The 16,830-nt window shown below is 39.6% G+C and overlaps 1 protein-coding gene across 3 annotated transcripts in view; it reads right to left on the minus strand.

Moving 5' to 3' along the window:
- Positions 1–16,465, minus strand: part of LOC120766108 (bridge-like lipid transfer protein family member 1) — a 31,521-nt gene extending 15,056 nt beyond the window's left edge. For 2 of the 3 annotated variants that reach the window (XM_040091473.2, XM_040091471.2), the window contains exons 1-18: positions 16,242–16,465; positions 15,783–15,876; positions 14,736–14,786; positions 11,719–11,925; positions 11,367–11,605; positions 10,506–10,750; positions 9,882–9,987; positions 7,782–7,879; positions 7,488–7,673; positions 6,644–6,812; positions 5,939–6,150; positions 5,136–5,334; positions 4,477–4,536; positions 3,394–3,620; positions 2,375–2,505; positions 1,398–1,521; positions 1,132–1,241; positions 359–449 (exon numbers count right to left, since the gene is read on the minus strand). In XM_040091473.2, the coding sequence (XP_039947407.1) occupies positions 359–449; positions 1,132–1,241; positions 1,398–1,521; positions 2,375–2,505; positions 3,394–3,620; positions 4,477–4,536; positions 5,136–5,334; positions 5,939–6,150; positions 6,644–6,812; positions 7,488–7,673; positions 7,782–7,879; positions 9,882–9,987; positions 10,506–10,750; positions 11,367–11,605; positions 11,719–11,925; positions 14,736–14,786; positions 15,783–15,876; positions 16,242–16,344 (2,652 nt within the window). In that variant the 5' untranslated portion in view covers positions 16,345–16,465. The remainder of the gene's footprint in view (positions 1–358; positions 450–1,131; positions 1,242–1,397; positions 1,522–2,374; positions 2,506–3,393; positions 3,621–4,476; positions 4,537–5,135; positions 5,335–5,938; positions 6,151–6,643; positions 6,813–7,487; positions 7,674–7,781; positions 7,880–9,881; positions 9,988–10,505; positions 10,751–11,366; positions 11,606–11,718; positions 11,926–14,735; positions 14,787–15,782; positions 15,877–16,241) is intronic. The other variant, XM_040091472.2, reaches the window with a different exon arrangement.
- Between the last annotated feature and the right edge of the window lie 365 nt (positions 16,466–16,830).

The following is a 16,830-nucleotide window of genomic DNA, read 5'->3' on the forward strand; positions in this document are numbered from 1 at the left end:
AACTGACTAATACCCATTTCCAAAACTCTAAATATATTCAAACACCAAGAAAACTTAGGTGATTTTTTGCACACCTCTGACAAAAATGCCAAGAAAATTACTACTGTGTGAGCCTAAAACACAAATGAAGCCATTTTAAAGTATATTTTTCTCCAGAGTCCATTAATTTCTGTGCCAAGAAACCAAAATACATCTGTCTTCTAACAAAATAAGTCTATCTTCCAGGAACACATCTGTAATTTGAGGCAAACGTTAACAGAAGCAGATGCAATTCGGGTTTGCTTGGATATATTTATCTCGTGAACTGCTGACCAAATGGCAAAGGAAATACAGTTATGTCACATAAAGTAATTCTTACAGAATCTTGTATGTTGAAGGTTACTCTTGGCCCAGGGGATGCAGCATCCACACGGATATCTGGGAGGTCTTCACTGTCTCCCAGTCGAGTGCTGCAAGCAAAAAAAAACCAAAACAGCTTCTTGAGATGTACTACAGGATTTTAGGGTCATGCAAATATTAAACTACACAAATAGAAAGTCATACTTATCATTTTTTAAGAAAAGAATATATTAAATCATAATTGAAGCACTTGGATACATGGAAAGGAAGCGGAGGGGGAGAAGAAAAGAGAAGAAAGCTTGGCCAGTATTCTATCTTTGCTAATTTCTCTATGGAAGCTTTTCAATCCTGAGCCAACATGCAGAAATTACAGAAAAATAAGCTATTTGTAATCTGCCACATTGGACAATTATTCACACGCAAAAAAAAGCATCTCCCTTTCTTCTTCTCATTACAACAGCCCTTCTAAAAGGCAGATGATCATAAATCAGGTGTAGAAAACAATATTATTACACTATGCCATTTTTCCTTATTATTTCTTCAATATGTTTTGAAAGCAGGATTCTGTAGGAAACCCCAAGCTGGTGCAGAAACGAAATCTTCTCAGAGGTTTCAGAAAAATTGAGAAAAAATGTTGTTTAGAACATGCCTGCCTTGCAAAATGACCTCCTCCTATCCAGTTCCCCCACAAACAGCTGCTGCCCGTGGTAAAAGGACTCTTGAGGCCAAAGTCTAACATTTGCCCCATTCCATGTGCTATTGTGACTAATTCCCAAATTCCCGGAGGCTCACCTTGTTCTGTCCATTCTCTTCAGAGGTGGCCGCCCTGATGCCGAAATGCTCTTAGATCGGCTGTAGCTGGGTTTGTAGCTCAGACCCCACTTGTCTTTCAAGGAGGCAGCCTAAACCAGAAATAATATTGAAATGCAACAACTGAGAACACAGAGGAAAAACTCTGGCAAGCTAAAATGCCACTGTACACGGGAGTGCCAGCAAAGTAAAAGGCTTTTCAGGACATTAAGTGCCTAGTATTCTCAAAGCAGCTTAATCCTGCTCACCCTCATGCTGGATCTCCGGAGCTTTTTGCGGACGTCCCTGCGGATGTCGTTCACAGCCACAGACTCCAGCTGCTGATAGCGCTGAATTTCTTGGTTTATGGTCCCTTCACTTGCACCTAATTTCCTGGAGACAAAGCACGATTGAGTTACCTTACAGACAGTATTTCCACAGTTTCAAAGATCTGTGTTTTAAGAATGCCTTCCCTGGGAATTACCCCATTTTCTCTTTTGTCCCAGTACCTTACGGCCAGTGCCAAATATAGCCCCAGAAGTATGAAAAGAAACATGTAACCTAAAATCCTAATTTCAGATAAAATTTCCCTCTGAATGGTGACAACAATTTCATTTTAATTACAAACAGAAAAATGTGTATCCCTTTTCATTATTTAACACATAACTACCAACCTCTGTATTCCCATCCCAGACAGATCCATTTATAGTAAGTCTGTCTTGGGGAAAAGGGGAAAAAAAAACCCAAGCAAGCCCAACAAACCATGTTTGCAAATACTATTAATAAAATACACAGAAGGTCAGATGAAATGTGTGAAATTTGAAATAATTTTTTCTTAAGGGTTTTCTCAAGTACTGTATAAGAAAGTTTTCAAGTTTTATCTTGAAAACATCATGTACACGATGCAAAAAAAGGTCAATGTAAATATTTTTCTTCTTCTTCTTCCTAAGCTTATTACAGTTTCAAAGTAATATATGTTGCTAAAGTACTCAGCATGATAATAAGTCAAGATGGAACTATGATTTTGAATCAACGGGAAAAGGATTATATATCAGTCATTAAAATGCAGAGTCAGAAAAATACAGACTAATCTGACACTTACAGAACAACCAGAGAGATTTGAGAGAGTACTTGCATATGAAGCCTTTGCTTTTGGAATCCAAAGGGACAATCTTTTATTTTCGCACTTAACCATAACAGTGCCCCAAGATGTAGGAGAAGAACAGAAAGCAAAAACCCCACTTACTTTAAGTCATCAATGACTTTCGCTTGCTCATTGAGCTCTCTAATATCAACTAAACGCTTCATAAATTTCCTTCCCCGCTGTTCTCCAGTTTGGATACTGGAAGCTCCCTGCCGCCGGTGATCAATGATCTCCTGGTTAAAATAAACGTTTCATTAATGCCCTCAGCAAAAATTGGACATCAGTAGATTTTGAGCAACAGGCAAAGTGAATTTCACACCTTCGAATTTGGACTAGCGCATGCAAAAGAATCAATTCATGTGAATAGGCAGCTGATTGGATTTTTTCCAGTGATCCAAAGCCCATCATTCCATTAGACACACTGTAACTACTACATACATGTCCCCATGAGCAGGATCTGCCTGCTTTCATATGTGCTTTGCTAGGCTGGAGCAAATCCCGCTTCTCTGAGCCCAAGAGATATTCTACAGGAACAGAGTATCGGTGGGTTGGGGGGCTCAAACCCAGCAGGTGATTTACAATCCGCTGCCCAAATGTGAGCTTGCGTGCCTCTCCACCCAAGGAGCCTCCACCTGATTTCTGAACAACAAACAGGAGCATTAGTGTGCTGGGATAACGTTTCCACTGTCAGCAGGCAAGAGACATCAAGGAATAGCTGTTAAAATCGCTTTGTGAAAAACCAAAAGGAAAGGTCAGCAGCATATTGAGTAGAAGTAGGGGTTTTTTAAGTTTTTTTTCATGTTAGCAACTTACTCTCCTGTGAAGAAAACCTAGAAGAAAGCCACGGCTTTTACAGTTCAGGTATCTGAGGTTAGGTGCTGTGTCCCCTCCATGTTTTCAAGTCCAGATCAATATTTCCACATAATACCAGTAGAACTATGATCTGCAACTTGTTGCCTTTGAAATACGGAGTTAGAAAACACACACAAACATTTCTGCTTTGCAAGAGGACTTGTATGAGCTATAAAGACTCGCACGATGCTGGACTCAAGACTAAGACCTTTCCATTTGACAGAGGACTTTATCCAATTAGTAGCACTTATTTTGGCGGATTCACTTACTGCATGTATAGTGGGAGACATGGTGTCAACTTCATCCTCATCTGAAAGGTCAGCTATGTTCACAGAGCTGAGGTCAGCAATGTCATCAATATCTTCCTCTCCTGTCAATGTTGTGAGGGTGTTGCCCAAAGCATTCAGTCTTTTCCCAATGTTTGGATCCATGTGGACATCAATACCACACATCTTCCACAACACATTCAGTGTCCAGGTTCCAGCACTACTACTTTCTGTGTTAAAAAAACACAATCCGTTTAAACAGTTTTTTCTCTTTTAAAAAAATCCCTCATAGTGAATTATGTACTCATTAGCCAAGACAGTGTTTGTCAGGTAAAAAGAACTGTCTTTCCTGCCCATGCTGTGAAACACACATCCCACAGCTGAAATACTTGATGAAAATACTTCACAGTATTCTTTAACAAGTGATATAACACAGGTAGACCTAATGAAAATGCATTCCCTTCAGAGCGAGTAAAAAGCATCTCAAGCTTCAGATCATGCAAATGCAAGCAAGTACAACATTCCAAAACAGAATTTTTAACAGCAAGCAACACAAAACACGTCTTTCTGCACGTACAAATGCTGACCTATTGATTCAAGTCTTGAACAATGATGCTGTAAGATGTTCTATTATAGGTGTTGTGTTGCTAGTGCATATCCTGTCTGCCCAGGATTTTTCTGAGTGCCACTTTTCAGCATCAAAACACAGACCTTGCTCTAAGCAAAACTGCACAAGATACTGGTTTTCTTCTAGATGGAAGTGTGACCAATACAGAGTCTGACAGCTATTTCCAAATGCTCTGGAGAAGGTCCCAACTACTTAGACTGGGCAGAGAGGGAATTTGGGAAAAAGAGAAGGCTTTTGTAGGAGAGGAGAGAGAGGTATGGCAGCTCAGGGTGCAAGACCTCAGCATGAGGAAGATTTAACAACCCCTAGGACAGGAAGCAATGGGATATTACTGTTACGGCAACTATTGCTGACTCTTCTCCAACCAATTAAATTAAAACACAGTTAAAGGACTTAAATTTCATATTTGATGTATGCTTTTTTATGTAGGACTTGATTTATTGAAACAAGCACATTACCTGCTGCAGCTTGTCCCGTTGTCCTAGAACACACTTCATAGGTACCATCTGGCACAACACCTACGTGAGGCATTCAAAGCAAATACACTGATTAGGCAGCCAGTAAAAGTTGCTTTAGACCAGCCCTTCCCAAGCCCACCCTCAGTCTCCTGCCTGCCATAATTAAAGAATGATAGGAGTTCTATTTTTATTTCCCAATGAAGGATTTTTCTTATTTAGTAAAGTGATCCTACTTGGTAACATACAAAATTCTAAATATGTATCATGTATAAGTATATAAAAGCATTGAATCAACTTAAAATTCAATAAAAATGATAGAATTTTCACCATTTCATATAGAAATATTTTATATTAGACTACTAAAACCTAGTGGAATCTTATTATAAAAAAAGTATTGCATCCAACTCTTCCAACATCTCTCAGACAGAGCTTAAATTATTACAATGATATATAAAGCAGCCAAGTTTATTAACAAAGGAAAACAACAACAAAGGAATATAATCTTTAAGATCCATATTATTTTGCTTTCAAAAGGCCAAATTCTTTTTTTTCTTTTTTTTTTTTTGGCAAAGCTCAGCTGTTTTTCAAGTCAATGAAAAGGGTAAAAGTGGATTTATATCTGAAATACTCTTGTCCAGTACGAAATCACCCCCACTTACATGCATTCATGACTAGATCTCCTCTTATTTCTGGTTTCCAGTCATCCCAGCTTGTCTCAAAGCCATCAGCAAAGCGGATGCAGAAGTTTTTAAAATGACCTTTGCTAACTAAAGACTCTGAGGAGCAGGCAGTGATGAGTGTGCTTTCAATGGTCAGGACTAAAGCAGAGCCAGTGTCGAGATCTGCAGAGTGATTAGACTAGAAGATAAAATCAGGGGGAGAATTTACTGGTCAGTGCAATGTCACAGTGATATTGTACCTTTACTAATGCCATTTATCTTTCCCTGTTAACTGATCCCCTGCTCCTATCTCCTTATATTTTTCTTTCTCCACAGAGAATTTCCAAAGCATCACCTTTGCCCATAGAACGCCTTGTATTGCCCTATCTTAAATGCAACACCTATATTATAAATTTATTAGGGCAGTGGGAGTCAAGCTCATCTGGAAAAGGAACAAAAATCCATGCTTGATCGAAGGCTATAAAATCCATATGGCCCCAGGAGCACAGAACACAAGCCCAGGATCAATTCTTTTCTCCAAGGAAGATGACACACGACTTCACTGAACAATGACAAAAAGTAGCTTTAATTTTTATGTGATTTTTTTGTGTTTAGTGTGTACAATGTACAGATTGATTAATTTCTAGCTCTGCATATGAACATCCATGCTTCCCTCTAAAAAAGCCCAGGTATTTCCTTTTATAAAGCTAGACCTCTTTTGAAACAGGCATCACCTGGTTCTTGTATGTACCACACACAACCCGATATTTTAACAGACTTCCAGTAGTCGTGCCTTTGCGTACCTGGGGTGTGTTTGTGATGGGCAGGCAAATTCCTAAGTCATTGACAGTCAGCTGAAGGAACAGGGTCCCAAAAGCCTGCGCAGAGGTTTGCTGGATTCCAGGCAGCATATCCACCACTTCTTTTGTGGCCATATGAATATCTTTATGTAAAGCCATTCTCTGTTCATTCCAGTTGTCATACGCTGCCTTGTAGTTCAGCCAGAATAGCACAGCTTGATGAGGAAACCAAAAATGCTTAATTAAAATCAACATGTTATGAAAAGCAATGCATGTTCACTAAATAATTTTCTTTTTCCATTTTACAGCTCCTCCATTACTTGAAGTCAGAGTATGTAAAACAATCGACACACACACATTCAGGGTGCAGTGATCGGGCTCACGCTTCAAAGGACAAGATGGACAAACCTGATCATTTACCATCAGAGTTAAGCCATTAAAATACAGAAATCCTGCTGTTTTCAGCTTTATTCATCTGTGAGGATTTACAATAGCAATCTCCTCCAAACCATCTGAAAACTAATCACCTCAACATGTGGAATTTCAATGTTTGATGACAGAATTATCAATCTGTTGGCATGGAGGAGATCTCACAAACTTCTCAGCTACTTAACATGAAATATATTGGGTCTTGCCGAAAAAGCCTTTTGAGAAAAATATCTCTTCCTCAGTATGAACACAAATTTCTGGCAATGGTCTGTACAATACCTCTGTCGAAGGCCACGGGCTGGGCAAAAACAATGGGTCTGTTCAGGGTAATGAGCACAGCTTCCCTGTCTGATGAGCCACTGATTTCTTCTCGGAGAGCATTTCTTAATCCGATTCTTGTCTTGAAATAGGCAACTTGATGGAAGTCTGAGCCAGCTTCTTCATAAACCTTAAAGCATTCCAAAAATGGGAAGAGTTCAGGGATGGGGGTGGGAAGAAAAAACCCCAAATTACTGCATTTGACAAAATATAAAACTAAACAGCAAGTTGTGTCCTTTCCTCTTTTTCTCCTCTAGCCGACATCCCTTTGAGGATCGTCAATATTCTTGCATTAAGGTCTGATGACAGTATTATTTTCTTTATTGATCATAAGTTGTTAACTAACGTAGCTATTTATATATCCAGATCTACTATTGTGACAGTTGATTTACAGGTTCTAAGATTTCTATTTGTCTGTTTGCTTCTAGGCATCACAAAACACTTTCATATCCTAGAGTGAGTGATTCCAGGTAACAGCAGGTTTAAGGACACAAGAGGTACTACTGCCAAACCAAGACAAACTAGGTCAAAATGTAGGTCTAGCAAAGTTTGGATCTCCTCTGATCTTATTCTTTCATTCAAATACTCTAAAAATTGTATCAACATAAACAAAAGTTTTGAGTTGGACTCAGTAGAAAGGCTATTACCCTTCAAAGGGGCTAAGAAGTTCCAAGATATTAATAGTATGGGAAAAAACAACCCAAAACAAAAAACCAGCACTGCACAACTACCTCTTGGCTCGATTATGTAGTTTTTTCATCACACATTGTTAAGAACATTACGTGCAAAGATTTTGAGCGCTAACCTGATGTTTAACAATCTGTCCAAGTGCCAGATTCAAATCCACCTGGCATTTCCCAAACAGTTTGAGGTAGCTGCTGCTTCCAGGCATTGCTTTGGTTTGCAGTCTGTTGGAGAGCTCCAGTTCTATCAAGCCCGTTTCAAACCTCACAGCACGCATTGAGGGAGTTGTAGCTGTCACCTGAATTCCCTAATGGATAAGGAAGGTACAAAGTTATGAGCATCTGGTTCTCATCTGAGACATGATGAGAAAGAAAAAAAAAACCAAACCACCACTGTTTTGTCATCGTAAGATTACCTTGAACTGCAGGCTCAATGAGTAGAGAAGAATTTTTGGTTTATCTCCATCTGTTGTGCCATCATGTTCATTCCAAAGAGGTATTGGCTGCTCCCCTCCTGAACACATTAAATATGTACAGTCACAGTTTTACCAAAGAAAACATTTAAAAACTAATACATATAAAAAGGTGACCATGAATTAAGCCTCATTTTAAACAGTGATTAGTTGAAGGTTTATAAAAACAAGTGAGTATTGAAGACATCAGTGCAGATGCATCTTCTGACATATAATTAATATCTCATCACCAAGAATGAAGGAACAGAGGCATGTTCCTCCCTCCTGGGAAACTTTCCACAGGAAGTTTCAAAACCTGTAAGGAGTGACACCTGCTTTTCAAAAAAGGTATTATTTGTCCCCTGCACCAATGTATCTCCTACTTATCTGACAATACAAGTTTAACACTTGACCAAATACTATGCAAAATTCCATGAAATGAAGAACTGAATGTATATCACTATTTTTCAATGAAAGGAGGAAAGAGTATTCTGCAATTATTTTATTTTTATTTTGGGGTTTACTTCCTCATCTGGCATATTTTATCCCAAATTAATACCCTTGAAGAAGCAATCCTGGTTTTAATTCTCCTTGAGATTTATCTACATCCCAACTTGGAAGTGCTTGCTGCTGGAAAAGCAGCAATTTAGTTCTGAGAGAATTTAATTCTCTCCGAATATGCCAGTTAATCTAATTACAATTATAGTTATTTGGTGGTAAGGACAAGCAGTTAAATCACAGATTCAAAAAAAACCTAAACAACAATAATTTTTTTATCACTCCATTTTATATCTGGATAATTTTTTTTTAATCAACACTGCCTTCAACTTCCGGATGCAATTATTATGAACTGCTTTGTTCATTAACTAGCTCTCAATGTGCGCAACTTCACCTTCAGTAATTGGTACTTACACAGTTTTTATGTAAGGATAATATGCAAACATATTTTAGTGCAACTCAAACCATACTTAGAAAAAAAACCAGTACAGCACATCACACTAATTGGTATTTTCAAGCCATTTAAAAAATTACTTTGCTCCAAGCCAGAGGGACAAAGCCAATTTCTGCCACCATTGTTCTGCACTGAGCACCCAGACCCACAGATTGCTGGCCTGACCACGTCCCTGCTGCATTACCCCAATATGGAAGGCAACAGTCACATTTCAAAAACCATCAGGCTGCTATTTGCAATACAAATTTACAGTCTGGAAAAGCAGAGAACCAGCACTGGTAATAAATTCCTCATATAAAAATGCAGGGGAGATTGAAATGCAGAGTCTAAGAAAGGCTGTGAAGGCTAATACAGGTTTCCTGGTTCAGCACTATATGATTCTCTACAAAAAAAAAAACCTCTAGTAGAATAATGACAGCTGTCACAAGATTTATTCTTTCCCTAAGCATTTTCTTACTACCAATATGAACGTATTTTGGCTGGAACAAATATCAGGGTTTTGTTAGCCTTCAGGGAATGTGGCATTTTCCATTTTCTCCACTTCATTTTCTAACTGCCTCAAGGGCACATCATGTGGACCTGCACCGTTCTTTTATTGCATTTGTATACCTGAATATATATACACACACACATACACAGAGGGACATGAAAAGAGGTAGATGTGCACATAGACACTCTTTTCATTAGTTACCATTTTTATTCTTTCTTTCCTCATTATATTTCCAGCTATTGATGATTTTTTCCACTAAAAATTAGCTGCATTTCTCTAACAGCCTTTTAGGATAACTCAAAAAACGTTCAAATCAAGGGAAGTGAATACAGAAAGTAATCCAGCCAAGGTGACACCATGGAGAGCCACAGAGGCTGATGTCCAGAATGCCAAACAATCCTGCTTCCCAATAAAAGTCCTGCTTACAATAGACCTAGAATAATTTCCAGAACCTCTGTTGTTATTTCCAAGTCCAGTTCTGCCTTCTGCTGTTGCTTGTAGTGCTGGAGATGAAATGAGGGTGTCTGTGAAATTAAACAGCTGATCCTGAGAGCTACATAATACTGCCATCAAACAAGGTCTGAGGATCTCAATTAAAGTGGCTTCTAAGTGTTCTGCTTACCTGAGACCTTCTGTATGACCTCATTTACTTCCTTCATGAACACTTTTTGCACAAACACTAAATGGTTTAAAAGGTCAGTCGTGAGATTATGTTCAAAGGAGCCAACCTGCAGAAGTAGAACATTTGAGAGCAAATCTTAGTTCTAAAAACAGTGGATTTTTAGGGTTGTTTTTTTTAGCTGCAAACATCAGAATTCTCAATTACAAACATGCCAGACTATTTTTCTGACTAAAGAATTAGTTAGTAGGAATGCCCTGCTTTTTCCCCAGCAGGTAGGTTTCTTTTCAGCAGCATCACTTTTCTCTCTGGGAAAATTAACTATGGAAACTGGCACACAAGTAGAACTTGTGAACAGAACACTCTGTGTCGAGCAGAAAATTTTATATCACTATGGTTCTATGTCATGTCATTATTGAACTTGGAGCTGTCTAATCACAGAAAAAAAAACCCCACACACTTATAAAACAACAAAGCAGTCTTCCAGTTTTTCAGTATTTGGATTCAACTTGTAAACCTGAGAGTTCTGCAGGAGGCAGATCATAAAAAAAAAGTGGAGATGCACAGCCAGAATTGTACCAGAAGGGAGATAAGTAATCCAAGATGACTGCAGCCTTTCAGACCCACCTCAGCCACACAGCGCAGGTAGTTCCCCTGCAGGTAGTAGCCTTGCTTGGCAGGGAGCTCATCGATGCTCCAGATCTGGTCAGAGTAAGTGTCGTGCTCTTCCATGACATATTTCCCTGACATGGTGACAGGAGGCAGGTTGAGACTGGCCGAAGGAGGAATGGTTGACATGTCAGTGGCAGAAACTTTGGAAGTGAAGCGTAGTCTGTGGTTTGGAAGCTCAAAATTAAATCTCGTTTGGGCACCTGTAAATGGAAGGCAGGGAAAGAAAGGGTATGAACTGGGAAAAGAATCTCTTGTTTTTCCTTAAATTTAAGAACAGTTTTTGAACAATAAAGAAAATTGATACGTTTAAAATGTTACTGAAGTGCACAGACCTAAAGAATTATAAATATCCACCCGCATGATTCTGGGTTGCCTTAACATCCAAAGAAAACAAAGACTCCGCGGTAGTAAGACTGAGTCATAAAGTCAAGAGTCAAGAAAGGAGTCATACAAACCACCTCAAGTGCACCGAGGCCTTGCAATACTATTCTCAAGTAGCATTCCAAATTAAAATTTAATTAATCAAGGATCATAAGCTGATTTTGGCAGTCAGAGGGAAGCTTCCTGGGAGAATGCTATATATGAATGCATACATGTCCTCATCTGCTCTTGCATTCTGCCTCTGGGAATTGTCTATAACGACCACAGTGTAACTTCTAGGCTGACTGAAGCCCACGTTAAAAAAAAAACAACAAACAGATGGCAGCAGATTGAAAGCTCTAGCTATAACTCAACAGAAACAGCGAGTGCTTTTGCATGCTTACAGGAAGGTCAAATTAAGGCAATGATGTTTTTGAAGTTCCAGAGAACTCTTACCAGTCATTCCATGACTCCTCATTCTTCCCATCTTGTATTCTGCCTTCAGGGAGGGCAGGAGTGCTGCCCCGATGGCAATCCCATCTATCATGGCACTGAACTTCAGCACAATGGGCTTCTTCTCCAAGCCTTCGGGCAGCTGGGGGAATTCATTTGTTTCCACCGGCGTTTGATTGATGCTCGTTGGAGTCTTCTCAGAGGGCAGAGGAGTGGCCACGTCCTCTTTGGCCGGCTGGGGCCTGTGGACCAAGACAAAGAGCGGGAAAGCCTCCCGTTAATCCCCCTGCCCGTCCCCACAGACACCTGAGGGGGCCGCACGCTGCCGTTTGGGGCGGGCTCTGGGAGCACTCACGCGGTGGAGGGCTGCCGGATGAGGTCGGAGATCTGCTTGGAGAGCTGGTGGGAGCTGCGCACCATCATGCTGTGCAGCGTGGCCGGGTGCTGCGGGATGTTGATGCTGATGGCGCCCACCTTCACCACGGCCGCGTTGTTGGTCTTCAGCCCCCTCTGGGCGCTGTACAGGGCCTGGGATTTGGCGATGCTGCACTTCACCACGGTTCTGCCAGCAAAAGGGAACGGCAGTCATTTGCGCGCCCTCCCAGCTGCGGGTGAAACTGAGTTCGTAAGCGTTAGCTGAATTCTGAAGTAATGCTGTTTGTCCTTTTTCTTTCGCTTTACACACGGATGCACTACATGCCACAAACAACTAGGCTACGCTGAAGGGAGCTACACGTCATGCATGGCAAAAATACCTGCTCCAAACTGCCGTTCTTGCCTAAAGTAAGGTCATTTCTGTGCATGCACACCAGGCTGCACACAGACAAATTTGCACACACAGAAACAAAAAAACAGAGCCTTCCATTTCAACTCCTGTTCAGGACTAATCTTGAATCATCCTTTTGGTAAAAATCTGAGTGTTGCATCCAAATAAGATCATTTGAGGAAGTACTTAACAGTAAATACACAGCACGTGAGAGATTAATTTGTGAGTTAATACTGATATTTAATTCCAGCATATTATTCCAAAATACATTATCCAAACTTTATTTTAATGTTGAGGACGGATATGGTTCGCAATGTTTACCCAAGATAAAAATATAACTGCACTAAGCTGACAGCTTTTGATGTCGTAACAGAATTTTGGCATAGGAGAATTCACGAAACTCCTTTTAAAAAAATGTATTGGGGTAACACATTAATGTTTCTCTGGTCAGTTCCTGGAGGGTTACCCAATGGAAGTATATTATGCAGCCAACACAGAATTACAGCCTCAAAGAGAAGGACATGTAGTTGTCAAGATGCAATACATCAGCTAAAATGGCTGAAAAATAGACTATAAAACTGCAACATTCGGTGCAAGTTTCTCAAATGCTGTATTTCAAGGCATATAGCTACAACATTTTTGTATCATATTTAAATTGTTTCTAGACAGTTTGGTCTCATGGTGAAAGATACAATATTCTATGAACTCCACTCTCTAAGTAATGTTTCTTCTTATTCTTATGCTAAAATATCAGCAAGCCCAAAGCGACCCAGATGTGGAAATACAACTCGCCCAAAAAAGGCATCACCCTTCTGCTCATAATCAAGAAATACACAGCACTGTAAGGCAACTACTGGCCTATCAACAGCAAATTAATTGACTGAAGTTCAAGGAACTGATTCTCAGATTTTCACAGCTGTGTAAGAGATGCAAGTGACCTAAAGCAGTTCAAAATTAATATTTTAGGGCAGACTGTCAAGTAGAAATTATTTCAAAATACGTGATGAAGGAAGAAGCAATTCACAACAATTTTCAGAAAAACATTATACAAATAAACATTACTTAAGGCCAGAATTGTTTTAATCCACCTCCTTAAAAGAAAAATGTAATTAAGTCTCTTGATGTCTACTTATTTCCTACTCTCTTCCTGCCGCCATTCTGACTCAACTGTTGTGAAGCCAATCAAGAACAGATTTCCATCTTCATCAATAACACAAAATACTACTGTCATTCAAACCATTTTAAACATTGCCTTAATTAAAAATTATAGTATAGCTGTTACAGGAGGAAAAAACCTCAGCAAAATTAACTGTGCTTTTCTCCATGTTTCATGTAAAAATCAACTTCCCCGCTGCTTGCCTACAAAAAACCTACTTCCATGACAGAATGAAATGTGGAACAACTGTCTGGCTAGCCACTTATTATTAAAGACCTGAAGTTTTCTGCAGATCGCCTCTACAGTGATATGCCTGTAACACATCTGGTTGTTTCTCATTGAAATCATTAATCATCATTGAAGTTACATACCAGTAATGCTTCCAGAGAGAATTCTATAATCTCATATATCAATACAGTAAATGATCACTCTCCAGAAAAATTTGTGACTGGAAGTCTTTGTCCTGCTGTAGAACTGACTACAAGGCCAGTACTCAACAGACTTTTGGGAATGATGTAAAAAGTGTAGGGGGAGAAAAAAGTCAGCAGGAGGCCCGTAACACACAGGAACTACTGCACCGAGTCAGCTGAAAACTCTGGCAGCAGCAGACACCTGAGGGATAAGTAAAGGGATCCTGCCCTTAATTCCAGCCATTAGGAATTGCCTTTCCAAGCCAGAGGCTGTATCGTGTTCGTGACTCACCACCAGACCTGGCCAAACAAAAGGATTTATCCAATGCTTTTAATCATTTATACTTTTGTTGACCACGTCATGTGGCAGCGAATTCAACAACCCAGCGATGCACTGGTTTAATGCTGCTACCAGACCAAAAGGACCACAGATCCCAATATTTTCCCTACATCACTTGCAGTTTTACAATCCATCACCTCTCCTTCCAGAGCTATAAGGACATTTTAAAGTTAATCCTGTATTACCACAACACTGAATAAACAGACACTGTGAGAGAGGAGACCAGCACCCACACACACAGATCTTCAGCATGCCTGGGAGCTAAACCAGCACACAGGGAAATAAAGACAAAAAGGAAAGGCCCTGTTCACAATGACACCACAACTATCACTCCAAGCACAGCATTTCCAAAGCACATCTCACTTCTGGGCTCCCTGACATTTATCTACAGTATATCAGCTCATTAAAAGAGGTACAGAAGCAGATCTAAAGAACTTCAAGGCCAGTGAAACCATTACAGCAGTGAGTGCAGTGCGAGAGCAGCCCCTAAAACTATGTTGCTAACAGTAACGAGGACTTTTTTTAGGCAGATGTTTAAACAGACTTCATTAAAAAAAGCTTATCTAGGTAACACCAGATGTTAAACCAGAATGTATTCAAGCAACATCTGCCTCCACAATCACACACAGTAGGAATGCAGCCATTAGCTACACAACACGGAGTTAATTGCAAGACTATTAAACATAATAATATGACATACAGAAACTCTTGTTTGGCTGTGCTTGTAGGAGATGTAGGAAAATCCTCCAGTCTACAGATGAAGATTGAAGAGAAAGCAAGAAAAACAAAAACAAAGCAAATAAAGAATAAACAGTCATGCAAAATTAGTCAGTTAATTACTTGTAACCCACAATATGACATTTATTTTCAAAATTACCAAGTTGAAGGTTTTGCTCATGTTTGTTCTTTGCTCTTGTTGTTTTTAAGATTTATCATTATATCTCCCTTTTCCTTCTGTACCCTTCCTATATGTAAAACAGTCACGAAGAGCTTCGGTCACCTTCAGAAACCCTTCAGGACTGTCAGATTGGAACTTTTATTTATCCCTCTGAAACAAACTTATTGGAAGCAATTTAGCTGAGGAAATGATAAAATTCTGTATGTTTTAATTTCTACGTAGCATCCCCCAAACTACCCAGGAATTAAAAGGAGAGAGAAACTCAAGTGACATTGTTTAGCCCCTTTCTACACGAGTCATGCTCTAAGACAAATCCACATACTGAGGGTTACCCAGCTAACACCCCAACTGTGTGAGGATGATCTGTGCTACAAAGAACTGTGGTTCAGCTCATTCTGCAACTCAAACACAAAGAGATGCAGCTGGGAACAAATTAAAATACTGCATGGCCTTTCTGAGTCTGTGAACCTGGCAGAAATAAAAAAGCCAGAACAATGTGGATGCTGAGCAAGCGATTCATGATGTTCATGCACAAGAAGTGGTTCTCTTCCCCTCCCCTGCCAGGTTTCATCAATTATATAAAGGCTGGAGAAGGGATATTAGAACTGTAAAAATAACATGAGAGAACATAGAATGATGCATCGTGAGAGTTGAAAAATATATCTATTAAAGAGACACTATAGCTTTTAGACAGGAATAATTAGCGTCAGTAGACTAAGTACTCCCTAAAAATCTCATATGGTTGAACCTACAAGTTTCAAAAATCAATTAGAAGCATAAGAGAAAGAATACAACTCATACCACTTCTATGAACTTAACAATTTTAAATTGTGAAAACTTCCTACTTACTGGATATTTGGGGTAATTCCCTCCAGCAGGACGATATTGACACCTCCTATGTGAGCAGTGGCACACGTCTCAGTCATCTTTTGGTGCAGCACATCTTTAGAAAAAAAAAATTTTGAACATTTCAGTCAGTACAGTACTTCAGGTATGCTTACTGCTTTTAAAAATATTGCAGCAGGAAAATAACTGAAAAATTACAGCTTTAGCAGTCACATTAGATGATGTCAATTATCAATTGTGACAAGAAGAAAGCTTTTGAAAATGAGTAACTGTCGTCTAAGACAATTTTCTCCATGGCATTTTCTGAAAATCTTGCATCTTTTTATAATCCTTCAGCATCCTAGTAATAGGTTTTTAAAAGAACTTGTTGAATATTATTATGTTACAGACACACATACTGCACATGCACATGTAAAGCTGCCAGGGATTTTAGTTACGGAGAACGCTTTTAGCTCGTCCCACCTTTCATCTTCTCTTTCAGGGTGAAGCTGCCATGGATTCTCTTCAGCTCAGATTCCATGGTGAGGCCTCCAATGTCAGCCTCCAGGTGGGTTCTGTTCACCATCCCTATCCCAAAGACGATGAGGGTCACGTGCTGAGGCTCTGAGGTCACCAGGCTGCGCTTCCGCCCGTTGTCCTGCTCGTTCTCAAACACCACCCTGCACGCAGGCTCAGTGGGGCTTCGAACACCTACAGAAACACCAGCAGTTATTTAAGGCCTTATTTATAATAAATCCTTGGCACAGCCCATTTATATCTGTATTTCAAACCAAGGGTCACGTACCTTTCATGTCAAGAAAACTCAAATTATCTGCACCTCGCTCACTCCACCCCAATACCATTGCAACTGAACTAAACCCGAGACACAATGAAGACAACCACGAGTGATGTGGTTTCATTGTTATTCATAGATAGGCTTTTAGGTAACGTCTATAAATATTCGTAATGATCTGATTTTATTGTTATACCAGAAAAATGCCCTGACAGTTTCCAATTGTCCTGTTTATTATTTGATCATCCGACAGGCAAAGGGTCTTGTAATTCTGTTTTG

Source organism: Hirundo rustica (assembly GCF_015227805.2).
Source record: "Hirundo rustica isolate bHirRus1 chromosome 5 unlocalized genomic scaffold, bHirRus1.pri.v3 SUPER_5_unloc_BUSCO_144578at7742, whole genome shotgun sequence".
NCBI classification, from domain to species: domain Eukaryota; kingdom Metazoa; phylum Chordata; class Aves; order Passeriformes; family Hirundinidae; genus Hirundo; species Hirundo rustica.